At 37.2% G+C, this 27,802-nt stretch overlaps 1 protein-coding gene across 1 annotated transcript; it reads right to left on the bottom strand.

Moving 5' to 3' along the window:
- Positions 1-133: 133 nt before the first annotated feature.
- Positions 134-20,341, bottom strand: GCC2 (GRIP and coiled-coil domain containing 2). The gene is made up of 18 exons (XM_080344129.1): positions 17,918-20,341; positions 17,174-17,243; positions 16,421-16,521; positions 16,243-16,341; positions 15,113-15,232; positions 13,560-13,724; positions 13,064-13,168; positions 12,436-12,598; positions 11,799-11,899; positions 11,595-11,672; positions 10,758-10,895; positions 8,627-8,748; positions 6,626-6,802; positions 4,940-5,157; positions 3,399-3,593; positions 2,441-2,580; positions 1,474-1,675; positions 134-322 (listed from the first exon to the last, which is right to left on the bottom strand). The coding sequence occupies exons 1-18, from the start codon at positions 20,237-20,239 to the stop codon at positions 252-254; spliced, it is 4,587 nt and encodes a 1,528-aa protein (XP_080200255.1). The 5' UTR covers positions 20,240-20,341; the 3' UTR covers positions 134-251.
- Between the last annotated feature and the right edge of the window lie 7,461 nt (positions 20,342-27,802).

Here is a 27,802-nt window from a genome sequence, read left to right as displayed (position 1 = left end):
AATTAATTTGTCACTTCTCATTATACTTCTGATTATCAGCTTTCTCATTTACAAGAGGAATAGTTCACTGCTGTCAGCATCATATCAGACAATTTTTCAGACCTACCTTAGAAGAATCTAAAAAGCTGAAAATAACACACGGATAAAAATGTGTAGTTCAATGCCACAACACCAAAAACTTGTTCTTCTACACTGAGATTTATCTTTTTGCAACTGTGGAATGTGTTTAAAGATTCAGTGTTTCCACTGTCTCATCGAAGTCCTGACCAGCTGTGGAGGTATGAAGCCCACCCAGAGGGCCGTGAGGTACTCTCTTCCTCACCTGAAGGAGGAAGAAAGACATACTGTAAACTAACTGTATTATATCAGACATTGCATCATTTGGTTAAATGACCTTGTTTCTCCCCGCTGCCACTTCTGTTTTTTTTTCAAATACTCAAACTTGTTGAAAAGATAATATTCAATACTCGCTCTCAGTCTTGCATAGATGTGTTCATGGATTTTATCACCAAGTCTACTCTACTTTGGGTACTCAAGGATGTGTTAAGGAAGCCATTAATCACCTTTCTCCAAAAAAAAAAAAACAAACCAAAACAACAGTCAGTGTTCATTACAGTGTCAGAAGAACACTGAAATACTGTGGACTTAATTTACTTCTCATCTTTCTGAATGCAAACCCTACCATGGAATGTAGTACTTTGCCACTCACCTTATTCACATGATTTTGTTCACAAGTTTTAAGTACTTCATATATACACATGGTACTTACTCTTTATATTAATCTTAAAATAAAGAATAGGTCAGTTGCTAATGAAGTACAAAAGCTACATGTTGTTATTGAAGAGTGACAAGCAATACCTTAAAAAGTGTTTTTAAGTGGACAAATGCTCAGGGTATTTGAAGCGGAGCCAGAACATTATTGTACTGTCAGCTCTTGGGTTAATTTCTTGCAAAGGCTTAACTCTTTCTTTCCTTCCCTAGTCCCTTTATTTATTAAATGAAAAACATATTTTGTTAAAGAGATTTTTGAAGTTAATATATTGAAAGTAATATTAGATCTGCAGTACTGCCTGGAAAAAGACCATTTTAATTATCTTTTTAGAACATCTGCCAAAAAAGTAATTAATTTATTTTAACTTCTATTTTAAGGTCACTTTGACAGAAATCTTTAATTCTACTCAAAATGTGGGCACATTTCATTTTTACAACATACTATCCTCTTCCTAAGACATGTAAGTTTCAGAAGAAATTATATTTTACCTTGATTTTATTTATATGCTTAGGTATTTGTTCTGGTTTCTGAAAACTGAATAGTAACTTCCCAACAGAGTCAAATGTTTTTATTGCTAGCTCACTGGCATTACTCTGCTAAGCTTTGTTTTTCCTCAAAGGTCTAAAAAGAAGGAACACAACTTCAGTTGCCTGTACTTCCACTTTTCCTTTTTTTGCAACAACGTTTCGACTACCACCTACCTTGGGCAATTGCAACCAGCTTCCCCTTCTCTTCAGGGCTGAGCTGCAACATGGTGTCTATTACTGGGAGCAGCCTTTCTTTCTCACTTCCTGATTTTAGAAACATGAACTGCAATAGGACATTCTTCAAGTATTCTAGGTTAGCCACAGACTTTTCTCTCTCTTGATTTCTTTCCAATCTTCTTATTTCATTCTTAAGAAGCTGCAGATGAGGGAAAATTATGAAATACTGTTTGCTTCATATAATGAGAAATTGAACAAAGGTCTTTTGAAAAGCTAAAAAGCTAATTATGCAGCTTGCTTCAAAAGGAATAATGTGTGCACAGCAACATATTCTGGACAAAAATCCTGTGATACTTGAACACACGATAATATAGTCCAGAAATAACTTTTAATTGAACAAAAATATTTTTTTTTTGATAAAATCTGTGGAGTACTTACCGTGACATACAGTGCCAACTTTTCAGGAGTTGAACCATTAAATAAGCAACGTGGATCAAAGATTCAACAATATTATCATTTCATTAAGAAACATTTTATAAAGGAAAGCTTAGCATATTTAGAGAATATGTTAACTTCCAAAGTGTTTTCAGAACACTCAGGAAAGTATAATCAAATCACACCAAACTCTATTAGCATGTGTACCTCTAAATATATATCTTCTTTTAATTTAAGACAGTTAAATAGGTTACAGGAAGATAAACCACACAATGCTTCCCTCAGGATTTACTGCCATTATCCAAGTGAAAACAGTAAAGGCACATTAAACTTCCAAACTAAAACCTGAAGTCAACTCTGGAAGTGCTAATTAGTCCTGTGGTATAAAAGCCCTTCTGAAATTAAGTTTTGCATTACCAAATTGTTATATACTAGGATTTTCTGAAACTTATTTGATGTTAAACATTTGGCCTAGGAAACACACCACAGAAATTAGAGCCGTCCCCACATTTCCTACATGTCTACTAACCTTAATTTGTTCCATTAGGATTGCATTGGTTGCTTCTGATTCACGAAGTAATTCATTCAAGTGATCAGTGCTCTTTGCTGTTGTGTTTAGTTTCTGAATCAGTTCATCCTTGGTGAGTTCTGTTTGCCACTGAGTTGGTTCTGCAATTAATTGGAAAGAAAACTGAGAGAAAGAAAAAGCAGTTGCATCTACTTTATACTAACTTAACATTAGGACTTGATTAACGTAGCATCTCAGAAACAAATTCCCCACAAAGTCAGACTGCAAAATGAGTGGGCATCATTGCTGCTGCTGCATGGGGTTTTTTTTTGTGAAGAATTTTTGTATATATATTAGAAGGGGTTTGGCAAATCAGTTCTAAGTACATCAAGATACATGGGTTTAAATTGCACCTTGTTTCCTTCCCATAGAGGGAGATTTTTCAACAGCTCTCCATAAAGTGCTCAGTAGACTTTTAAAACATGATCAGATGCTACCATATGTTTTTCTGGGTTTTTTTTGGGGGGGAATCTTAAAACACTGTTCTTCATACGGGATTTCATTTTCCTGGGAAAAATACCTATGAATAAATGTCTGTTCTAATAAGTCACATTAAGATGGACATTTTATCCTTTCATTAATGAGAGTTAAACCAACACTTAATTGTCTCTAGTAGAGACTAGTCCCGAATGCAAAAAGCTCTGTAACTATTCACTGACTTGCTCATCCAGTCTTTTCTCTTTGGAAAGTCACAAATATGAAATATTTAAATCACAAAAACCTGTAGCAAAGTTTTACTGTTAGTCCTTACTCAAGGACTCCTACAGAAATTCAGGAGAGTGCATGCTCAGTGGCACTTAAGTAGACCTGTGTCTTGCACCTAAAAGCATGAAAACACAACACTCTGAGGTACTTTGAGGGCAGAAACTTCTGCAACTTACATATGCAAGTGCTCCAAAAAGCCACATGTTCTACCTACCAAGTTTTGCTTCCGGGGAGTTCAGAAGTTGTTCCAAGGATGGTATGTAGGTGCTGGATGAAGAGACAGAGTCTGTGTCTGTTGTTTCCATACCTTCTCCCTCTTCTCTAGCTACAGTGTGCACATCGAGAACAGGAAGGTCAGTGTTTCGCCGTTCTCTCAAGTTCTTCATTGCTGGATTTGAAACAGCTGGACCTGAAAAATACTTGCTCATGTTTGTCATAAGAATGCGATTGGTGGGGCTATTTAACAGGCGTGACAGTCTCAAATTGGAGAGCAGTAAATAAAATAGTCTTCAAAAAGCAAGGGGAAGAAAGGTGAAGAAAAGAAAGAAAGTCAGATACACACATAACATTTATAATAGAAAATATGGCCTTTCACTGCTAAAACACCATTCCAATCAAAGCCTGCTTCTAAATCCAAACTTTATTGGCAATTTCTATTTCAGTGACTATGAAATCTTCATGCAACCCTCCCTGAAGATGTGTTACAACACATCTATGTTGTATGACAAACTATGACAAGAGTGTCAAATGTTTTTAATGCAAAACAGAATTAGTTTTTCTTTCAACCAGTCCTGTGGGAGGTGTAAATTATTCTGTTTTAATACTGTGTGTACTAGCCTGTTGCTTCAGTAACATACGGAAAGAGTAACTTCTTAAACTGTTACTGCTACTCAGCAAATGTCCAACTACATTCTAATTACTAACTTTACAGATACAAAAACAGCACTCGAGCTTGAACACAGTAAAATCCTAAATTAGGAGTCAAATAGTAAGTATATCAATAACAAACATTGTGAAAACAGCTTTCAATGCACTTTTCTTTAGCTTTACCACTCATACTGGAGGCAGAGGTCCAGCATGCTCCAAAATCTGAGACAAACTGATAGGAAGAGCACCCAATATTTACAAAGTAATCTCCCTTCACCTGTCTGACAATGCAGGTACTGCTGAAGAAATAACACTGATGCAGATTCTAGAACAGAACAGAATAGTTCCAGTTGAACTTGACCTCGAACAATCACTTAGTCCAACTGCCTGACCACTTCAGGACTGACCAAAAAGTTAAAGCATATTATTAAGGGCACTGTGCAAGTGCCTCTTAAACACTGACAGGCTTGGGGCACCAACCACCTCTCTAGGTAGCCTGTTCCAGTGTTTGACCACACTCTTGGTAAAGAAATGCTTCCTATACCTCCCCTGATACAGCTTTGAACCATTCTGACATGTTCTGTTACTGGATACAAGGGAGAAGAGCTCAGCACCTCCCTCTCCAGGACAGGCCTTCCAGCCCTTTCACCAGCTTTGTTGCTCTCCTCTGGACACGTTCAAGGACCTTAAGATTCTGAAGTGACAGTAATAACAAAGACACATTCCCTGCTTTGTATCAGTGGAATGATATGGCATGCTGCAGGTTCTTCAGGAAAGGTTTCTGATTTATTACAGAACCACACACAATAAACACATTTTAGATTCAGACTCAGGTACACAAATTTGTATCTAAACCCAAGAAAACCTGGTGTGATGATTGAAAATTACCTCTAGTGCTTGGTTCACTCTTGAGTTGGAAGAGCTGAGCCTCTACTCTGGACAGTTGCTGCTGAAGCGTCTCTACTGTCTTCCTGTGCTCTTCCTGCAGGTTCCTGACTTGATCTCTGAAATTGTTCCGGAGAGCTTCGTTCTGGGCTGTCAGCTGACTCAAAGACTGGGCATGCTCCGTTTTCATGACCATGTTCTCAGATTGTATTGTGCAGAGCCTGAAAACAGTGTACACACAAAATATAAGAAATGAACAGCGAAACACTGACATTTTTACATTTCAAAATTTTTATAGTTTACAGTAGTTTTCATGGGTGGGATTATCTGAGAAAGACTGTACAATTTTTCCCCATTTAAATTCCTCTTTTCACAAGGAAAATCTAAGACTGAGAAAGTTACACTTATTATCTATCATATGAATGCACTGCACTATTCATTTCTTTTTCAGAACACAAAATTCAGATATCTTTGGGAAAAAAAGGGAAGTATTAGAGACAGTGTGGTCTACACATTCCTAAATTCTAAACTCACAACATGATTGTTTACAGTGTCATACAGTTCATGTCACTTACCTTATACTCCACTTCCTTTAACATTTATTTACCAAACACTTATGCAGGACTTCTGAAAACATTAGTTTCTAGGAAGGTAAGTTTAACTTTTTTAAGCTTCAACTTTCAGTACCATAGAGTGTAGAAGAATATAGTTGTTAGCAAGAAAAGTGCCAGTAACATATCAATTGTACTTGGTTTGGAAGTACTCCAGAAGCAAGATAAAATTGTCACAAGCAATTAAACAAGTGCATGTATGGAAAGACTAAGCATAGGACTTGCCCTTATAAGTGTACAAATTTAAATATAGCCAGAGTAGCAAAGAGCTTGTCTCTCTGGGTACAAAGGGAACCTACTGTGATATGGGTTGTTCCCAGAAAAACGCAGAAGGACATAATTTAGTTAATTACAATGAATCATCATGTGTCTATCAGGAACAGACAAAACAGTACAAAGATGGAAACAAGAAGTCAACAGTTCCTAATACTAAGCTGTAACTTCTCATGAATATCTCACGTGAACTTCCTTGTACTCTAAATAAAAAAAGACAATGAAAGATCCTTTTTGAAGAGCTCAAGTATTAGGGACACGTGTGATTTTTCAAGAAGTGATACAGGCTAAGCAAATTCCTTTAACTGCAAAAGAAACAGCAGATTAGGACTGTGAGAGGAACAGACTTAAAAAACCAGTACTTTTGGTAAGAAAGGCATTTAGTCGAAGCAGGACTGGACATTTTTTCAGTGAAATTGTGTGCTCTGCATTTAACTACCTTATTTTTTTAATAGGAAACATCTGTAAAATTTAGTTGAGCAGTCCAACACAAATGTAATGCTCAGTATTGGACTTAAAAACAGTCAATGTGCTTAAAGCATGTTAATTTTTATGTCTGATAATTAACAGGTAGAAAGCTTGCAGAAATCTCAAATTCCCTTATCAGCTATCACTTCATTTTCATCGCTGAAACTTCTGAAGGCTGATGAAAAACAGCAAACAATTATTTTGAAAATTCCCTTCGAAAACTTTCTTAACTGTTATGCACTTTCTTTGGGAAGTACAGTTACAGGCCACTATATGCCCAGCCCTTGAAGTTCACACAGAATAAAAATATCTGTGTCTGTTCATCAGCAAACCGTACTTTTCACGGAGTTCTGCCTCTTTTGCAACAGTCTCTTGCAGCATCTTATTGTGTCTTTCCAGCAGGGTGTCGTGTTCAGACTGCAATGCCTGGAGTTCAGATGCATTCATCTGTGAATTACGCTGGGCATCTTGCAGCTTAACTTTCAGTTGATCTATTACCATTTCCAACTGTTCTCTGCAAGAGGACAAGAATAAATAAAGAAGATACATTTAAAAATAATTATATTATTTCAGAGCCTATATTATATCCACATTTTGAATAGCTGATCTGTATTTCTTATTTATTAATTAAAATCAATATAGCACCAGGATCAAAATAATCTTAGAATGTGACTGCAGCAGAAACATTTAGGAAAGTTCTGACTGTGTTTCAATATATGCACAAAAAAGTTTAGCACATCCCAACTGAACTGCTGGGAACATAACTATTGGGATAGGTAGTGTGATTGCTACTGCCTTCTACTTCAAGCTGGTTTGGAGGAACAAGACAGAGGGACAATAATATGTGGGATGCAGATGGGAGAAAAAGAATTTTCTTAAAAGTGGTGAACTTTTTTTATTTGTTTAGGAAATGCACTTCAGTTCAATGAGACTGAGTACAGCAAAGGACTAGAAAGCAACATCAAAATCCATAAAAACAGATAAACTGTTGGACAGAAATAAATCAAAATCATATACACCACAAGGAAAAATTCTTAAGTCTGACGCATTTTTCTTTATGTTTTCTGTATTTATATATGCAGACATCTCCATTATCTCATGAACTGTGTAGCTCATTGACCCTTATCATTCATTTGAAAACTGTCTACTGTTCATTGCTTTATCGCTTCTCCGTTTTGTTTCCAAGGTGACCCTCACAAAAACCTAACAATACCAGAACTTCTTAAATCTGCAAAAAAGAGAGACAAAGAAAGGCAACTCTTGCAGTTTGCTTGCTTCAATGAAAAGAAGAGGTAGATGTGTTTAAAAACAAAACAAAACCAAAACAAACAAACAAAAACCACCAAACAACAAACAAAAACAAAAAACAACAACAACAACAAAAAAACACAACAACAAAAAAAAACACCAAACCGACCATAAAATCCAAGTCCTCTAACAAAAAGCACAGATCTCCCTCTGGTGGATTTTCAGCAGCAATTGCATGTACTGTTTTATGACCTGTGTCAGAAATTACTTTTGACATAAACACCCAGTCTGTCACCAAGGACAGCTATCAATAACTTATAAAAATAACTTAGAAAAAATTACCTACTTTCGCAGTGGGTTCAGACATTGCCTGAAGTGAATCTGAATTTACCTAGCTTATGACTATACTTAAATGATTTTTAGGGAACATTTGGCAGTGCAGCCTTTTTTTCCCCTAGTCTTTCCTCACATAAAAGCTGGTAAGTATTTCCTAAATCTGCTGGAACTGATGCCTGAAGTGGCAGACAAAGCTTTAACTACACTAAACCATTCCTTCTTGAAAAGTTCAAAGTGAGCTCAGCTGAACAGTACCAATCTGGTCTTCTCTACTTAATTGGAAATGGCATGTTGATGCAATACTTTTTGGTAGAAAAAAATTATGTCAGGTCTACACAGAGGATGCTGGCTAATTTTTGCTCATGAAAATCTTCCTAACACCTTACTTCTCCCTCTGACCATAACAACAGGTAATCTACACAAACATAAATGTTAAAAAAGACAAATCAAGGAACTAGAAAGGAATGCAGTACCAGTAAAAACTTCTGATCTTTCTTCTGTTCACATTTGCATTACCACAGTTAGATTACAGATCAGATAAAGTTTATAGAAATGAAGAGGGGTTTTTTTTGTTGGTTTGGGGTTCTTTTTAAGCTAAAGTGACTGGGGAAGAAAAGTGTATCCCTTCTGATATTTTTCTTGTTCAAGCAAATAGTTAAATAGTGGAACTCACTTGTTGGTCAGAAACTAGCGAAGGCAAGCACAACTCAAGTATCAGTATTTTTCTGTATGCATATAAAGATTTTAGTTTTACCTTTCTTGTTTGGCTCCCTCAGATTCTGTCTGAGAAGCAGATTTATTCTTTTGCTGTTTCAGAACATTATGAACACGAACTTTGTAGCTCTCGAATTCAGATGTAACCGAGGCTTGTTCAGCCTATCACACAGAAAACAAAGCCTTAATAAGTTATGCTATTGACTATTACTCATTTATTTAAAATGAAATACATCTTACATTAAAAAAATTAAGAACCACTTGTTGTTTTTTCTTAAGTCGATAATTAAAATTATGACAATCATAACAGATCATGTTTCTCTAGACTTTAACTGAATATCATCAAATGTGAAACTTTAAAAAGAGACATTGATTTTCAACATACCCCTACTAAAGAACCGAACAAATACTTGCAAATTCAAAAATTGCATTCAACAGATTGACAAGCAAGGGGTTCTCTCAAACAGCTTTAAATGAATACAAAGGTGAAGGGGGGGGAAAAAAAAAAAAAAGGGCAATTGTTTTTTCTTTTATACCACCCAGGTGTGAAAAGTCGAATATGCCTGAAAGTTATGCATAATTTTGAGGACTTAAATCGGTCTTGTAATGGTATTACACAGATATAATATTCTAGCTGATCGTAAGGGCATTTGGTCTGTTTTATCTTCTAAATTCAGCTGACACATGAGTTTCTGTGAACATACAGAAAATCACCTCATAACATAGTTTCACCCTTGACTGTACACTATGCAGCAAGAATTATTCCCATGATCCAAGTACATATGTTGTATATTTTTCTAAGAAAACAAAGATGCGGATTTTCATTCTTGGATCTTAGGAGAAGCTCACGGATTCATTAGTCATCCTGGAGATGACTAAGATGCTCCCATCTCCAAGAGAAGAATTTTGGAAAACTTCTCTTCAGCTGAACTGGTGACTGAAATTCCACAGCGCTGACCCCAACTACCCACTACTCCAGATTCAGCTCCAGCTTTTCTGAAGTCTGTACGATTTGTAGGCATTTCTTTAAATTAATCCTTCTCTTCTCTTTCAGTCAAACTATGCGAGTCAGAACATTCCTAAGTTCTCAGGTACACAACCTTAAATGTCAACATGACTTTTGCTTTCTAACCTACTATCTGCTTTAGTGCCCACCTTTCCTTTGGACAGAATTTTCCTTTGTTAACAGCCTTGTAATAATATGTATTTTTCAGACATAGGGCACCTAAAGAGGAAGGCTAATCTTCCAACAGCTTCATGCCATGCCATCATAGAAGATCTACACTCAGACTGGTTTCACAAAATCAAGGAGTAAGCTGTCATGGATAAGTACCATAAGTCCCCAGTTACAAAGAACGTACTTATGAAACCATGATCCATATCTACCAGTATGACTCAGGCAAGCCGCCTGTAGCAGCAACCACAAAGTTTGTCAATTTCGGTTCATCTTTTTAAATTGCAGAAGGTTTTTGAGAGGCTGCATTCAACTGTTACTTATCTGCGTGATGCATACCTATCATACAAAAGGGGCGATAGTGTGGTAGAGTAACCCCCATAAAGATAGCTTGAACATAATAGTCTTAACTATATTCTGAAGCTGTAGGTCTCCGCTGTAAACACTATATTCAAGGAACATCTAACACAGTATTATATGGACAAAAAGCTCAGCAATATTGTCAGCGTCACATGTAGCTCAGCTGCCAATTAAGAAGCTGCTCATATAGCAGCAAATTAAAAGGTGCTTGCAAATATTTTTTCCCCAGTTTTTTAAGTGGTATCTGTGTTAATGGTTTTTCTATAGAGCAAATTATACTATTCTGTTTGTTCTTCCCACCTTTTGTTTAAAGGCTTCTCCTTCCACCCTCCTCAGTCTACACTTGCTGATCATCTTAAATGAATTCTGACTTCCCACTACCACCACAGGTTTCCCCTACTGGAAATATAAGAGTGCAGTCCAAATCTTCCACCACAAGTGATAGACAACAACCAGGACAAAGTCTGATTTGTCCTCTACCACCACTCAACTACATTAAACACTGGGATAATTCTCAGTTCTTGGCAGATAAAAAGACAAGAGTGAAAGATCTACAAAATATTTTTAGAGAAGCAGGCAGAGAATGCTGTAAATCTCCCTTCTAAAGTCTTTGACAGTACTTCTTCCACTAGAGTACCTGGGCTGCTCTGCACTCTTCTTGCAATGTTGCGATTTTTTGCTGGTAAGCACTCAACGTACGCTGATGTTGCTCTGAAGAAGTTCGCAGGTGTTCCTGAACTTTATGCTTTTCTGATGTTAGCACAGCCACTTGAATCTGAAAAAGTCAGTTGAAAACTTCACTATGACAATTTTTTTTCTTCCCTCTTCAAAGGTAGATGCCACAGAACACATAGTATTCTAATATAGTAATTCCTGCACAGAACTGGTGAATATAAAATTAAAATCTAATAAAAATAGACATGGGTTACTGTGTGCATAATTTTTAAAAAATATATTATGTCGTCTAAAGTGAGAATAGAAGATAAAAATTACAGTGCCGGGGTGGCAATATTTAACAAGCCAGCCCCTCTCCCTTTCCTTCCCTGCTACCTTTCATTACATTCAATTCCTATTCTGCCCAACCAAAAAAAATTACACAGATGGACAACACTTTGGATTTTTGCTGATAATGTTGCATTATTTTGTTTTTAAATTGAGAAACTTCCATTTTAAAAGAAATTATTTGACAACTCTATCCCAGCTACAAGCTTCAAATTATGCAGTCTTCTCTTCTGGTGTAAAGAGAAAAGAAAAAGGAATGAGACAGGGTAAGCCTGTTTAAAGAACATCACAGAAGAAATATTTGGGGAAAGCAGAAAATAGACAAAATTCATTTAAGAAAAAGAACCAGTAACCTAACAATAGAAATAATACCTTTTCATTCTTCAGCCTATATTCCATCTGCCCAGTATGAATCACATCCTTATTACTTAGATAAGAAACCTTAAACTAACAAAGAAGTGAATTTTCTTGCCTTATAGGCTTCCACTTGCTGTTGACTGGCTTCCAGTTCCCCTTTTAATGATGCCTGCAACATCAGAAGGTCATTTTCCTGCATGACAAAATTATCTGGTTATTAAAAAAAACAAACCTCAGCAACTTAACAATTCAGCTACCAGCCCGTTTTTTAAAAGCTAGTTCAAAAATGGAATACACACTCATTAACATCTGGACTTACAGCTTGTTTTGAATCGGCCAGTTCTTTTTTGGTTTTCACCAGGAGTTGTTTTATCTTGGCATTTCTTTCCTCATCCTGTTGCATAGTTGACTGAAGTGACTCTAATGCAGAAAACAGCAGTTATACACAAAGGAAAATTCCCCTATTTCCCTAAAAATGTTGGAAAATATTTAAGCAAATCCTGACAGATTTCTTAAGAGCTGCAAACAAGGAGCTTACAGTAAGTTTAGCATCCTATTTTCAAGCACACAAGATCTTCAAACAAATGATATGTCTCTTCAAATAAATTACATGTAAGGACAGTTTTTAACCACATGCTAACTAGTAAAGTTTTATGAGTGTGATATGTCATAATGAAAACCCATCAGTCACCAATTTTCAGAACTTATGAGTAACTTAATCAGGTAAGAAACACAGTTTATCAGGCAGGCAATTCGGCTTTTATTTGCTGAACACAAGATCGAGCAACTAATAACATAGTAAAGTTTTCTTTATGGAAGAGTAATTTTGACTATGTAACTGTTCAGTATTCCCTGAAAACTTTACTCTCACTCATTAACTTGAGTTGTTTGTGAATTGTATCTTTTACTATTACTAACTATACCATAGAGATTCTTGCTGTTTATAGTTTACTCACTTATTTCTTCCTGTAGGGTCTCTTGCTTCTGTTTCTGAATCCCTGTCTCTTGCTCAAGATCTTCTATTCTGCTGTCTTTATCAATAATCTTCTGATTAAGTTCTTTTACTAGCCTTTCATAATCAGCTATTTCCATATCCATCAGCGTACTCTTTTGAGCATCCTGCAAGTTACACACAATGAAGTTACAGCTTGTAACTAATGTCTACAAAATACCTACTAGTAAGTGTTAAAAATAGCAACAGGTTTTTCAAAACTTCTGCTTCTTGTTTGAAAACAGATATTAGTTTCTGTCATCTTCAGACCTTGCAAGAAGGGCAGCTTCTGAATAGCGCACCATATAAGTAGTCCAGACATTTGAACTCTATTCCTATTTCTGCTTAGGACAGGCCACATAACGCAAGCTAAACCAAACAAACAAAAAATAATTAAAAAAACCCCAAAAAACCCCAAAGTACACATCAGCTCTCCAAACACAAAACCAGGGGTAAAAATCCCCATGTTTTCCCTTTTGCAAACTTTGGGTTTTAAAATCCTCAGAACATCCAAATACCTCAGAGGCATCCAAAACAGCAAGACTGGCTGAAATCTTTAGTCCATTAAGCACTAACATGAACAGCAACTCTACCTTTCTGGCCAGCTCTAGTTCTTGTATAATTTTCTGCAGATGTTTCTTTTCCTTCTGAAGTTGCATCTGAAGCTCCTCTATTTCTCGGAGAGCACCACTATGTTCCTGAAATTTAAATACTTCTCAATTATGCAGTCCAATTTCAAAATAGATGTCAGTATCTATTTACACTTACACACACATAGGTTGTACAAATAATTTTTTTTTTTTTTTTTTTAGGAAAATCACTGTGAACCAAAGAAAAACTCAGATGAAGAAGTAACTCAGAGGAAGAAGTATTTTTCACATTCTGCAACAATCACCTATCTACTTTAAGTGACAGTCTCATGAAGTTCTTTCAATGAATAGACTAGTCCTTCAAATAGGACGGAGTCAAGTAACAAGAAAAGAAAGTATGGAACTTGTTCTATAAAAACACAGTTTATAAGGGTCTAACAGAAGTCTCATCCAGTGAAATGAATGTTTCAGCCCATTCACCACATCTACAGTGTACTACCTTTATTTTCTGTTCTTTCAGAAGCTTTTCAGCTTCTAGTTCTTTGTCAGCCTTTGCCTTGGCTTTTTGTATCTCCAGTATCTGAGCTTCCAGCAGCTTAGCATTATGTTGCAGTGTTTCAACACGAGCCAGGAGGTCTTCATTAGCAGAGTGCAACTGATCATGCTGAAAGGATTATAATGGAAAGATAAAAACATAAGCTGAATCTCCATCTGACTGACAAATAAGATATTGTCTATATTTAAAAAATACCACCAATTTCTATCCTGTGCCCCTATAAACAGCACTCCAACCAATCAGTTTTATCCATCTTGTTTTAAACAAGAAAAATTTGATTATTTTGTTCAGAGTTCATTTGCCCAACTTTCTGTAAGATGGCTAGTTATAAGAAATCTGAAAAAAGTAATCAAACATTTATGATTTCTGCAAGAATCACCTTCCTTCTACACTAATATGCAAGGTTCGAGTACTTAATGCCCGACTTCAAATATAGCTGCTGTATTTATAAATAAATAATCATACTATCAATTCTTAAAAAAGATTTAACTGCAGCACCACCAAGCTTTCAATGGGATCACATCAGTACATAGTAAAAACTCTTCCTATATCTGTGCTACTTTTGCAATGCTTTTAACAGATTTAATTTTGAAACCTTCAATGGCTTATCTCAGTCTCTATTATGCAGATTAAGAAGGAAGTACAAGCTAAAGAAGCTGCTAATTACCTAAACAGTGCTTTTATTTACAAAATACCTCGCAACAAACTTGAATAAATCAACACCTGCATAATCAGTAGAATATATGCTACTACTTGTCATTTCTTCTTATGCTATTCACTACTAGCTTCCATTTATAAGGCAACAGTGGCCTAGGTGGATCTTCGGCATAATTATGTATGGGACCTGTGAGTTTAAATCCTAAATCCTAAACTCATTTCAGTTAGCTTTGCAAAAATGTGCCTCATAGCTGCTTAATTACCATCTTAGACTCTTCTGAATGCCACTGTAGTATTCTGCAATACATCCTAAAGTCGCAGACTTGTGAAAGACGCAAAGAAAACCCATAATTAATTTAATATGTTTAAACACTCTCGTGATTAAATAACACCACCACATTTTCTCTAAGAAGTAGAAAAAAAAAAGAAAAAAAAAAAAGTAACACTTAAAGGTTACTGCACTTCAAGAGAAGTGTAGGTGTGAAATTAGAGAAATACAAAACCAAAGTATCAAACTTCCACTATCTGGCAGGTGCAGCAGAGTTGTATGTCCAACCCATATCACAGCTGATCACCTGCTCTTTTATATACATTAACCTGAGGTAAACAAACCCCTTTCTATTGAAAAGGCCAGACATTCTAGATATATTTATTTTTGTCACAGCCCAGAGAAGATATCAGATGTTGAAAAACAACCCTGAATTGCAAGTCACTATACAAAATGAAGTTAAGTTACGAAACTATATATAGTAACAATCAGATTAATAAAACCTAAGCTCAATAGGTAAATTAATTTTTATTGCAATTATCAATAGATCAGACACACATACAGAACTGACCTGCTGAGATGACACCTGTAGCTGTCTTGTGAGGTCATCTATCTGACGTTCAAGATTATTTGCTCTGTCTTTTTCAGAATCCAGCTGTTCTCCTTGCTTATCATATTCCATCAGAAGATTCTTAACACATACAAACACAAATCCATCATTCTTTATACTATACATTGCTCAAGCTTCAGACACTTATCTTCCTAATACTTCAGCATATAAGTTGTTTCACTGCAACATCAGAAATATCAGAATGAATTTAGAGTCATAATTCCATTATAGGCTCTGGGAGAAACCCTTTTCAGTTCAGGAAATTCTTGAATAACTTAGGTTGGAAGAGATATCAGGAGGTCTCCATTCAGCCTCCTGCTTAAAGCAGGGTCAACAGTGAAATCAGACCAGGTTGCTCAGAGTGTTGTCATTTTGCCATTTAGTATAAGCCATTAATTAACTGCTACTCTCTGAGTCAAACCATGCAACTTTTTTTTTTTTTTTTTTTTTAAATATTTTAAGCACTCATTTGGTTGTTTACCCATTTGGACCACAATGTCCTACCATGGATACAAGAGCACTGCGAGACAGCATCAAACGCCTTCCTAAAGTAAAGTGACATCCACTGTTCTCCTCCAATCCACAACAGCGACTGTTTTATCACAGCAGGCAATCAGAATAATCAGACACAATTCACTCGTGGTGAAGTGATGCTGACTGTCCCCAGTCACCTGCTTCTGCTTCATGTGCCCAAAGACAGGCTCCAAGAGGACATGCTCCCAGGTAATTGTTAGTTTATGTCTTTATTGCTTAAGGACTTCCTAACTGATCTCTAAATTAATGCGCTTTGTGGAATCCATAAGGATTTATGTTTTGTCTCAGCAACACATTGTTTAATATGTATGATGCTAGATCTGAAAGGTTTAAAAATACCATCCAGTAGAAAGGAAATGCCTTATTTTCACCTGGCAGCAGCCGCACAGTTACTAGAACATTACATTTATTGATTTGGCTACTCAACTGCACCGATGCAATCTTTTTTGCCAAACATAATTGTGCAAGTAGATAGCAATATACATCCAGGCTAGGCTTCAATAGCAAAGTATTTTCTGACAGCTACATGTCTTTTGTAAATACAGTACTATTCTTACCTTATAGCTTTCAGCTCCTTGAATGACATCTTTCATTGAAGCAGACAATTGATCTTTTTCTGATTGAACCAATTCCAATTCTTCCCTCAGAGTCTGTACCTTATTAAAAAAGAAGTGTGTCATTAAAACAGAACCCCACATGCAGAATGTTCCTCATATGAAGAAGTAATCAGGGTACCTCTTTTCGGCTGGCATCTAATTCTTTCTTTGCTTTCACAGCAACAACCTTAATTTTATTTAGCTTCTCTCCTTTTTCTGCAGATTCTTTTTCCAGTCTTCCTAAAATAAATAAATAAGAAAGTGAAAAAATATGCCTCTTCCTTCCCCCAAGAAATGAAATTAAATTCAATTAGAACACAAATACCAGCATGACTTTAAAACAAAACAAAATACAAAGCTGGGGGAGATGTGAAAATATTTTGTTCAGTTATGCATTTGAATTTAATTTAAAGCTAGGACATCCAGCTGCACAGATGGTTTAGGGACAATCTTTCCCCATTTCAGAGGCTTCTTGTCTACTTCTACATAGAGTTGTAACAACTCAGAACCTTCTTCTTTCTAACGTGTTGGGATAACTTCAATGAGGCAACAATAGCTTTGGCAGTGTTGCTTTCCTCTCAGCAGCTTCAGGGATTCTTATTGAGACAATTATTTCCCGTATTTAAAAAATAAAGACTAAATCCACTACACTGTTTATAGCCAAATGTACACAGGAATAAAAATCTTAAAAAGTATCAAATGATAACAGACTTGAAATTGCTAACAATATTTTAAGTCCTTAACAGAAGAAATACTGCAGGAAATTGCCTTGGTATCTGCTTCCCCACCTTCCTTGGCTTGTAGAAAATACAGGACGATTATGCAGAGAAAGAAAACTAAAAAGCCAAAACCCCCAAACTATTTACGTAAGAGAGAAGAGTGAGAAAGATACCAATTTTTTCTTGAAGCTCTGCTACTGAAGACTGCTCATCAGTTTTCGCAGTCAATGTCTCCATTACATTCTGTATTATAAACAAAGATATAAGAAGTATTACAAAAATTTCTTTGCAATATCTGTTTTTCCCCTAACAAGCCACCAGAAGTTTCATCTACAGCTGGACTGTGTCTACATTCCTACTACCAAGAAAGTCCTTATGTGCAATTTCATATCAGCTCAGTAACTGAAAAGCATACTTATGTTGAAAGGAAAACATTCCAACCGTTTAACAGCTGCTTTCCATCCTGTCCGAGGACAAAAAATGGGAGACCATTAATTCTGCAGCTGTCAGTTTTACATAACCATCAGTTCCCAGGACCTGAAGTTAGGAGTAGCTAAAGCATATCAAGCAGGAGTTTTGTTTGAGATGGAGCCATAGTAAGTTAGAGGTGAAAGATTATGAGGATGGTTAGTTAGTCCATCTAGTTAAATAATCACTTTGAGGGGTATAGATAGGAAGAGAGATTCAAGTACAAGCAACTTCTGTCAAAAAAACATTATGATTGGTTTTGGTTATTTTTTCCTGGGGGGATGGAATTCTGAGGTGTGAGGTAACTCTGAAACATGTCCTTTCTAGGAGGGAAACTCACTTTGAGGCCAAGGGAAAAAAAAAAAAAGACAGAATTGAAAGTATTTTTTGAACCTTAATTCTGAAGACTTTAGAGGTTTAGTCTGTATACTTCAATAACAAAATATAACCTTTAGAGAACTCAGTTCGTCTTTCACAGTTCTAAGTTCAGTTTCCTTTTGCGCCAGAATGAAATTTAAGTCATCTTGGTTTTCTGATCCTTCGTGCTGTTCTTGTATTTGACTTTCATAAAAAGCAAGTTTTTGAGTGATCTCTTCAATATTAGCCAGAAGATCTTGATTTTCAGTCCTTGTTTTTTCACCGGCACTCTTCAGCTCCTGGATATCATGTTGAAGTGCTTCCTTTTCAGACAACGTTCCTTCCAATTCTTCTTTCAAGAGATCCTTTTCTTTTTCAAAATCCTGAATCAGGGATCTATGTTCTGTATATTGAGCTGCATTTTCTTCCTCTAGTCTCTCAACTTCCCGTTGCAAACGAAGAATTTTCTCCTCATTCTGTAGAGCAAGGCATTGCTCTTCTTTCATTTTTGCCAAGCATTCATTTGCAATTTCTAACAGGCTTAGAGAATCATATTCTTCATCAGCAGCTGAAACATTGGACGCCACTTGCTCAATTAAGTGGCACAGCTGAGTTCTTACAAGAGATCTGTGCACTTTTTCACTTTCAAGTACTGTTGATATCTGGTCTTTTTCTGCAGTCATCTTTTGTAGTTGCTTTTCTAAGTTTTCATACTGCTCCTTCAACACTAACCAACCGTCTTTTTCAGATTTAATTTTTTCCAGCTCTTCACTTAATTTGCCTTTTTCCTGAAGGATTTTCATATTTTCCTCATGAAGACTATACGCTTCAGATGAAAGGTTGTCTCTTTCACGCAACAGAGACTCAATCTGGTTTTCCAGTTGCTCTAGCATTTGAGCATTTTCACTGTTCCCAGTTAAAGCTTCGTTCAGTCCCTTTGTTAATTCCTCCACTTTTTTCTTCAGGTTGTTATTGTACTGATTAGCAACATCTACTTCTTGCTGAAGTTCCTGAATTTTTCCTTGTTCTTGCTTGCATCTTTCCTGAAGGGTTTCTCTCTCTTCACCCAAGAATTTTACTTCATTTAAAATATCCTTGTTTTGGTCAGTAAGAGCAATTATTTTCTCTTCCAGTTCTTTTATAGCAGTCTCTTTTTGGTCGATGGACTGTGTTATTGTGTTATTCTCATCCTGAAGATTAACAATTTTACATTTAAGTTCTTCGATCTCTAGCTGACTAGATGACAATTTTTCTGTTTCTTCCTGCAGGCGATTCACAGTTTCAAGAAGAACATCCTTTTCTTTAAAAGCAGCCCGGAGTTTCTGCTGCAGTTCATTGACATCAGAAGCTTGCTGTTGTTTCATTGATTCAAACTCCTGGCTGATCTTTCCAGCAGATTCCCCCAGCTCAGTCTGTAGAGTTTCCATTGTTTCTCTCAGGCTGTTGTAACTGGACACTGCTTCTTCTTTCTCCTGAGTTAGCTTTTCATGTTGTTCTCTAAGTTCCTGCACTTCAAAAACTAATGCCATCTTTTCTTTTTCAGAATCCGATAATAAAGTTTCATTTAGTTCAGAAATTTCTCTCTTATGTTGCTCTTTCAGAGTTTGAGTCTCTAACTGATGTTCTTTTACAGTGGCTTCACAGTGCTCCCTTGCTGCTTGAAGCTCCAATTTCAGTTTTTCAATTACACAACAGTAATCTTCTTTAGTAAGCTGCAATTCATTTATCTTAAAGTCCAAATCTTCCCGCTCATGAAAGTACTCATCTTTTATGCGATGGATTTCCTCTTCCAGTTTTAGTTTAACATTACTCATGTAAGTTAACTCATCTTTTAATATACTATGTTGAGACTGGAGCTCTTCTAAGCTACGCTCCAGGTGCCTAACCTTTTCTTCCATTGTCACTTCTACATGAGGTTCTTCCTGTGTATCCACAACATCTATCTTGTTTTCTATATTTTTATTTAAGACTTCTCTCAGCTGCTCCAAGTCATGTTTACACTGGTCAGTATAAGCACACATTTCATCCTTCACATTTTTCTCTTTTATTAAGCTCTCCTCTGCCAAATTGTGCTGTAACTGATTTATCTGATTTTGCTTTTCTTCATTTTCTTTAGATGATATTTCAATCTGATGCATCAACTCTGACACCTCTTCCTGATGGGCAATTTTTAATTTTTTAAGCTCTTCATGCAGGTTACTGATTTCATTATGGTAACACTGAGAGTTGCTTTTAATAGTTTCTTGCAGATTTGTCACTTCTTTGTTTTTGTCTTCATTCACAGTTTCCAACTGCTTGCTCAGACACAAAATTTGCTCCTCATAGGTAGATTTAATTCTTTGGACATCATCTTGTAATCTTTTAACTTCTTTTTGACTATCACTATGACATTCAATCTGTTCCACCAGTCCCATTTGTTTCTTCACTTGTTCCTCTAATTCTGTTTTCAGCTTTGTTAAGTCCTCGTTGTATTTGCATTGTGCATTAGCTAATTCATTCTTCAGAGCTGTTATTTCTTTCAGAGAGTCAATACTTGATTGTTCCAGTTGCTGCTGCAATTCTTCCGTCTTAGCCACTGCAGCCTAAACAAACATGCAAGTTATTAAATACTGGTAATTTAGTACACAGAATCCAAGTAAACTGATTACAATAATGAATTAGAAGATTTAGGAGCCTTTTAGTTTTAAAAATTGCTATGGTTTTAAAATATCTAATTCTATGTTAGGACAACTCAATTTAGAAGACACTTAAGAGAGTACAAAAACATTTTCAGAATGGGAAAGGAAAACTAAGTCTTAAATCATGTTTACCAGCATATTTTCATAAAATTGTCATAATAGACTTCAGCTTTAGCAACTATCCAATAATGTATTAAAGACCAAATTAGTTTTAGCTCATCAAATTCAAGTATCTGGAATACAATGATGTCATCAATTGCAAGCAATTCACTCTTCACTTTATTGTTAAGATTACTCATTTTATTATTAATTAAGATTACTGACTTAATTTAGATACCTTGGCTGCTAGGCTTCTTCCTATGAATATCTGAATATCAACCTCATATTTCCCATGGAAAGACAGAGCTAACTAATTGAAGCTATCACATATATAGGCTACTAATGCACTGACTGAATTATTTTTGAACAGTTGTGCAACTAGCCAGTGCATATAAGAATTTTATATTTATTGTCAGTCCTACAAAAAACTATTAATTAGAGGATAGAGAGAAAATGCTTTAACATATGAATCCTTTAGATCTTTTTAAGGTAAAACAGAACACAGTTAAGTGAAAAAAAATATTAAAATGAAAGTGAAATACTCAACAAGCAAAACTAGAAAATAAACATAATTCTGAATTATTTTTAATGCTCTATTGCTCATTTCAGTACCTCTGCTTCTTGCTTTCTTTGAATATTTTCTTTTTTCAGAGCTACACACTGCTGCTGACTTTCAGCTTTTTCCAGAAGTACAACATCCAGTCTTTCTGTGAGAGCCTAATTTTAAGGGAAAAAGATCACTGAAAGAAGAGTTTCTTAACAATGGAAGCCTGAATGATTTTTGCAAACCATAGGACATCACATATTGGTCATGACTCTCTTTATCAATTAAACAGATCGGACTGATTTTAAAAGTTACTTTCAAGTTAGATATGACAGATATGGAACAGGCAGACTAAAAAATGACGTTGAATAATAGATTCTGTTCAAAATCATATTTCTAATCAGCTAACTTTTTATCACCATGTGTGTGGGGAGCTTTCCTTCTGTAGAAAAGTAATCTCCATACAAATTATTAAAAACAATTTTCCAGTTGATAAATTCCTCCTCATTGCCAACTTTCACTTTCATATGCTGCTTATGACCCTTACTTTGAGAAAGACAGATGTTCTTGCCACTTAAAAAAAATCCAGTTACTTTCTTAAAAGTATTGATTTAATTATTTGTTTCTGATCTCATCAAATGACTGTCTCTGAAGCTTTCTAAATGGCTGAAAGTCTTCCTGCAGTGGTCATTCTAAAATAAACAAAAGCCTGTCTAACCAGCTACACAAGGAAATAGTCTTGCTGAGGAAATGGTAACATACTGTACTACTCTTCACAGAACTGATAGTGTTTTTGAGTAAGAATTTTGCAGGAGGAAGAAAAGAAAACGTTTTAGGAAGTGTCCTGAATTCCTGGAAATTGATTACATTAAATTTCAATAACAGTTTTGAAGTTATTTACTATTTATCACTAATTATTTCTGTAGATATATTTCAGCTAAAATTATATAATACATTAGAAACCCATTACATGTTCCTACCTGAATAATATCATCAGCTCCTCCAGCAGCTGCTTTAGATCTGAGTTCTTCAATCTCTTTCTCTAGTTCTTAGAAAAAGAAGTATAGAAATTTCACGGCATGAATTTATACTCCATCACAGTAGCAAATTACTAGTAAATCCAGTGCCTAACAATACTCCCATTCAAGAACAAACATTCAGCACTACTTCTCCAGTCCTGATATTTAGCATGGTTTCCTGAGGAAGCAAAACCTCCGTGTTTGGGTGGAGAGACAACAGACAGATGCAAATTTTTTTATTATTGTCTTACCTTCTATTTCATGATCAATTTAAGCCAGAGAAAATATATTAATTTCCTACTGGTTCTCTAAAAATAGGCAGCAGGTAGAAGAAAAAGATATTATTAATAACCTCACTGAGGAAAAGCTTAATATAGCCCATCTCTACCCTTATTTTTTTCACTAGACAGCTACCAGCAGTCAGCATCACTGTAGCTCCAAACAAGGGGAAGTGACACTAGTCCAAGTAGTGGGCCACTGAAGGGACAGCACATGAGAGCATAGATTTACACAGGCTACTTTTAGGTGGTTCACACAAAAATTTGGTTGGTATATTTTATGATTTTGTTAAAGAAGCAAATGATCAAATATTAAGTAGTTAAGTATTTTAAAGAAGCCATTGTACTCTACAACAGTATTAATTATGCAAAAATCTATCAGAGGCATTCCAGCTCCCATCTGCTTCCTGAAAAGCAACAGATCTCTCTGCAATCAATATGGGGAACAGACAATGACAAGTCCCACTTCAACCCTTGTACAAGCTGCATTGTTCCACCATGCCATACTGCTGGATCAAAATTAATTTAATGCCCAAGAAAAGCAATGCTTCTTTTTCTTCCCTCTCTTGCTCCAAGGATTTCAGTCCTTATCCTCCCACAAAAAAAAACAGTGAAACTGCAGAAAAGCATTTTTGATTTTTGCCTAGAATTCAAATCTACCCAGCAATATATGCACTGATATTAGGTAAGGTCAGATAGCACTAAGCATTAAGGCAAAAATTTTTCTCTTTCCAGTAACATACCTGTACATCTTGACTTCACTTTCTGTATAAGCATCACTTGCTTTTTTGCAAACTTGATGAGCTCTTCTTTGGGCAATGTGTCCAGCTGTAAAAAGGCACACGTTAGAGAAGTCAGTGTTCTCCAACCCAGTGGTAAGCAGAAAACAGGGCATTTTAGCATCTCACACCTAAGAAATTAAATTTTTGGGCAAGAAATGGTCTTACCATACACTTGCAAGAACAGTAACAGTCCAAGTTACTACTGTTCTGTTATTTCAAGGGCAATAATAGAAACTACTCCTAGTTCTGTACTTTTCCATATAGTTCTAGAGCACAAAACCATCAGCATCAGTTAGACAGGAAAACTTGGTTGGGAAGGATTACAATTCTGTAACATAATTCAAACAATGTTCTGAAAATAGCATGTTGACCTAACATTGGCATTGTTTAAATTTACTTCCAACATATGCAAAGAGGTCTGTGTGCATTATGAAATAGACAACTGCCAAAACTGGAGGCTAATAATGTACTATCAAATATTATAACAGGAAGTGAAAAGTAAGATATTTTTTCCTCATGTTTTCCAAAACACTTCAGCCCAGTGTTTATAAACCAATTTTTCAAGAAGTCTAGAAGACAGGCAACTGTTTAAAAATACCTTTTTGTCTTCTGGTTACTCACAGCTTGCATGCTAAGCAGTAACCCTTTCAACTACTGCTATCCAAATAAATTACACTTGTGAGAACTGATTACCTTTGATTTGCCTGATCCTGGTGTGACGGAAGATGCCACTACCTCTTGCCCAGCATCTTGGACCTACAACAAAATAAAGCACCATCTGTGGTAACTGAACTTTTTAATGAAAGACAACCAAAGGAAATAAATGAAAGTCTGCAAACACTGAGAATAACTGAATATAGTGAAAGCTCAAGAAAATAAAGCTAAAAATACATTGTAGGACTATTCAGAAGAATAATGGGGAAAAAAAATATGATAGAGGTCTATTGTGATCAGTACAATACAGCAGGAGAATAGAAAACTCCTGGTTTCCAAACCAGTATGATCTTAGGATTCCATTACTGAAGTGACAACTAGAGTTGATACACTGCTGAAAAATGATTTTACATCCAAGAGGTTACATGGGTGACTCACTACCTTGTTCTTAAAAAAAGGCATAAACAAACAAACAAAAACAAACAAAAAAGAATAGCAGTTAAATCAAACTTTGGGAACTTTTGAACCACATATACCCCTCCATTTTTTTTTCTTTCTTTCTTAAACACACTCGTTATAACTAAAATTTTTGGAGTAACAAATATATTTGAAAAGACTCTGCAAAGCCCACGTTCTTTTGAAAAAAATATATCCCTCCCCTTCCCTTTATTTTTTTTAAACACACTGGTTAGCACTAAAAGTGCTGGCGTGGCAAACATATTTGAAAAGGCTCCACAAACTCCGGGTTCTCTGTTCCAAACACGCATACATAATGCCTGCTGCTGTAAACTTCCACAGAACTAAACTGGGAGACTCTATATTAATTTATAGTGGACACGAAGAAACACACATAAATGAGGCAAAGAGAAATGGAACAAACACTTCCAATATACTAAGGGTAGCATTTCCAAGCTTTGACGCTTACCCTTCTTTTTCCTTTATACTATAAGATATGTGTGTATAAAAGTGAAGGGGTGTATATATAGGTAGCTGTATTTTTAAATATCTACATGTGTGTGAATATGTATATCCACTTACTTTCACTTTTATTTTGCTACTCTCTTTATTCTGATTTAAAAAAAACCCCTTATAGTAGAAACTAAGGAAAAAACAAACTGGATGTAAGCACTACTAGAATGAAGAATCGCTGACTAATGGAAAGAACAGCTGACACAGATAAGAAGAAAGGTCATAATTAGAAATATGAGTTCAAGTACCGACCAAGGACAAAGGCTGTTACAGTTATTGCTCTCTGTATCACATGGGCTAGAGGTGTTTTTAAGCTTCATATCTTCTTGGTAGGCAAAACTTTGTCAACATTTACATTCTTAATATTTCAGCACTGCATTTAACAAAACACTGTCACTACAAGCAGTAGGCTTACACAATATAATTAAGTACAACAAATTTAATGTACTGCTTAGAAAATGACAGCACATGTCTCCTCATACTACAGCAAGGTCTGATGAATCTACACATTACTTTCACTCTCCTCTAAGCTAATATGCAGAGAAGTAGAACCATGTATCACGTAAGAGAATGCATCCAGTTTTGTTGTTCTGGTAACAGAAACCAGAAGCAGCTGGTGCAAAGGGTTTCACCCATCTCAGTTAGAAGAACAACAAGGAAGACGGTTACTAAAAAACTCTGAACTTTTCATTGATTAGTTGCATCCAAACTGTGAGACAGTAGATAGTAAGTACACTTCTAAGCACAAAAATGAATCCTGCAAATATTCTCAAGTTTCTATCCCACCATTCTGAAAACTGGGTATGCTTTCATACTTTACTGACAGATGCAGAGACAATTTTTTCTTTTTAATTAAAGCCCTCTTTATCTACACTAAGGTGTTTCCAAGCCACAGTTCAGCATGTTCTGTGTATTTTAATTGCTGTCTACCCCTTACTTTCGCAACAGCTAAAGATACTTTTAGGAAGCTTAACCAATGTATGAACACAGTATATCAGCCTTTGATGAGAACTGTGGCAGTAATGACCATTACAAACAACGACCTCCTGAGCACCATGTGACTTTTAGACACCACTAATTCTAATCGTACCAAGTGACATCAAAACTTATTTAGAGCTGTGATCATTTCAGAAAGCAGAGTCATAGTTACAAGGTGTGCAGCTCAGTAACTAAAAGGAGAGTTAAATTTAATGTATGAATTTTAACCTCTACAGCCTTGCCTTCGGGTTTGCCTTGGTGGTTACAAAAGCTACACTAGATGTATATACACTTCAGTGATTCTATCCACGTGTTTGGTAAGCATTTCATAGTTGGCATACTGTTAACGCATCAGGTCATTTCAATAGGGAAGGAATGCTTGTTCACCCGTGGGTACTTTGAAAGAGTAACCACTCCACGCATCCACCGTGTGTCACCTGAATGTTTCTCCCCTTGAGTCAGCACTGGCTGATCTCCCCCATCCCATACAAACACGATGACATCCCCACCTTCCAGCAGGAGGCACTTCAGCAACCCCTGAAGCCCGCACCGGCGCTCACACCGCCACAGTGCACAGCTGAAGCGCCCACCCCTGTCCAACGCAGCCGGGAGCGCGGAGGGCCGAGCATCGCACCCCATCACAGCTCCCGCCCAGCGGGGCCGCACCAATCCGGGGAGGAGGCGAAGGGTCGCGCAGCGGCCCGCGGGTTACCCTGCCCGCCACGCTGGCAGCCGCGCAGCAGCCGCCGGCGGGCCCTGAGGCGAGCGGCGCCACCCGACCGGCGCGACGGCCCCGGGCGCTGACAAACCGCCTGCCAACGGCCGCTGGGGCTGCGCGCGGAGGGGGCTGCGCGCGAGCGGGTTGCACCACCCGGTTTGGGGGAAGGGGGGGTGGGCTGGCGCGCGCACCTCGCTCCGCCCCCGCCTCGCAGCCCAAGGTCGCGAGCCCCCCTCCCAGCAGCGGACACCTCTCTCCCCACAGAATGGGTCCGCGTCCCCTCTCCCCCGCTCGCCCCGTTACCTCCATGGCGGAGCCGGCTGGCTGCAGAGGCACGGAAATCGCGGCGGCGCCGTAGCCGCTGTCAGCGCCGCTACATCCTCCCCCACCCACTTCCGCCTTCGTCATCCACGTACGCCGGTAACGCAGCAACTCCCCGCTCCGGTGCCGGCAGAGGGTCAGAGAACGTCCATCACCTGAGCCCCGCCCCCTGGCCGGTGACGCCGGCGGTTTAACGGCTCACTGTCGGGGAGCGGGGAGGGGAGGGCGTGCGGAAAGGGTGGGATGTGGTACAGCCCTGCCCAGCTGCTGTAGCCTGACACGGATTGTACTCTGTCCACGCTGCTTCGGCGGCAAAACCCACCTGAAAGGTGGCTGAAGGCAGGCGGTGCAGGTAGTGCTGCCCGCCGCACGCTCTCTGTCTAATGAAAATGGCACAGGGGAAGAGGCTACAGCACGCCTGCACCCCATCACTTCCTATTCCTGAAGGGCTCCTGAGGGGTACGCACTGCTGTAAGGGCACCTTATGGTGTGGGGAGCCTGGTGTTAGGCAAGTGTCTGTCACTGTCGCCATAAGGAGAGTGTGAGATGAACAGCTATGTGCTCCGACAGGTACTTAAGGATTTAGGATCCTGTTTTTAATATCTTGATGGAAACACAAAGTGATTAAGTTGTTTATCAAACATCAGATACGAAGGACTGTACCAGAGCAAATAGCAGAAGCCAAGTATTAGGGCTTGTAGTTCTGTTGTGTCTTTCTGTTTGTTTGTTTTTAATTAAAAGACATTTTATGGCCATTTGGGTAGGTGTTTGAGGGGAGAAATACCTACTTTTAAGTGCGCACATTTTTCATTGTAACCATGCATGCCCTTTCATAATGCCTGAATGCTTTTTGACGTTTTGTGATAAGTAATTGATTTTTAATGAGAAGTTGCCTGGGAGAAAAAAATTAGGCATATGTTTCTATTTACAGTTCACT

The sequence above is a fragment of the Nesoenas mayeri genome (genome assembly GCF_963082525.1).
Source record: "Nesoenas mayeri genome assembly, chromosome: 1".
Classification (NCBI taxonomy): Eukaryota; Metazoa; Chordata; class Aves; order Columbiformes; family Columbidae; genus Nesoenas; species Nesoenas mayeri.
The sequence above is the reverse complement of the archived record's forward strand: the minus strand, read 5'-3'. Positions and strand labels throughout refer to the sequence as shown.

Bases quoted from the DNA above. Each gene is read 5' to 3' on its own strand.
- GCC2 (XM_080344129.1), bottom strand. From the start codon at position 20,239: ATGGGACTGGTGGAACAGATTGAATGTCATAGTGATAGTCAAAAAGAA. The intron at 16,522-17,173 runs GTATCTTTCTCA...TATTTATTTTAG, and splicing joins AGAGCTTCAAGAAAAAATTG to GAAGACTGGAAAAAGAATCT. The intron at 10,896-11,594 runs GCAAGAAAATTC...TGACTTTTTCAG, and splicing joins AGCAAGTGGAAGCCTATAAG to ATTCAAGTGGCTGTGCTAAC.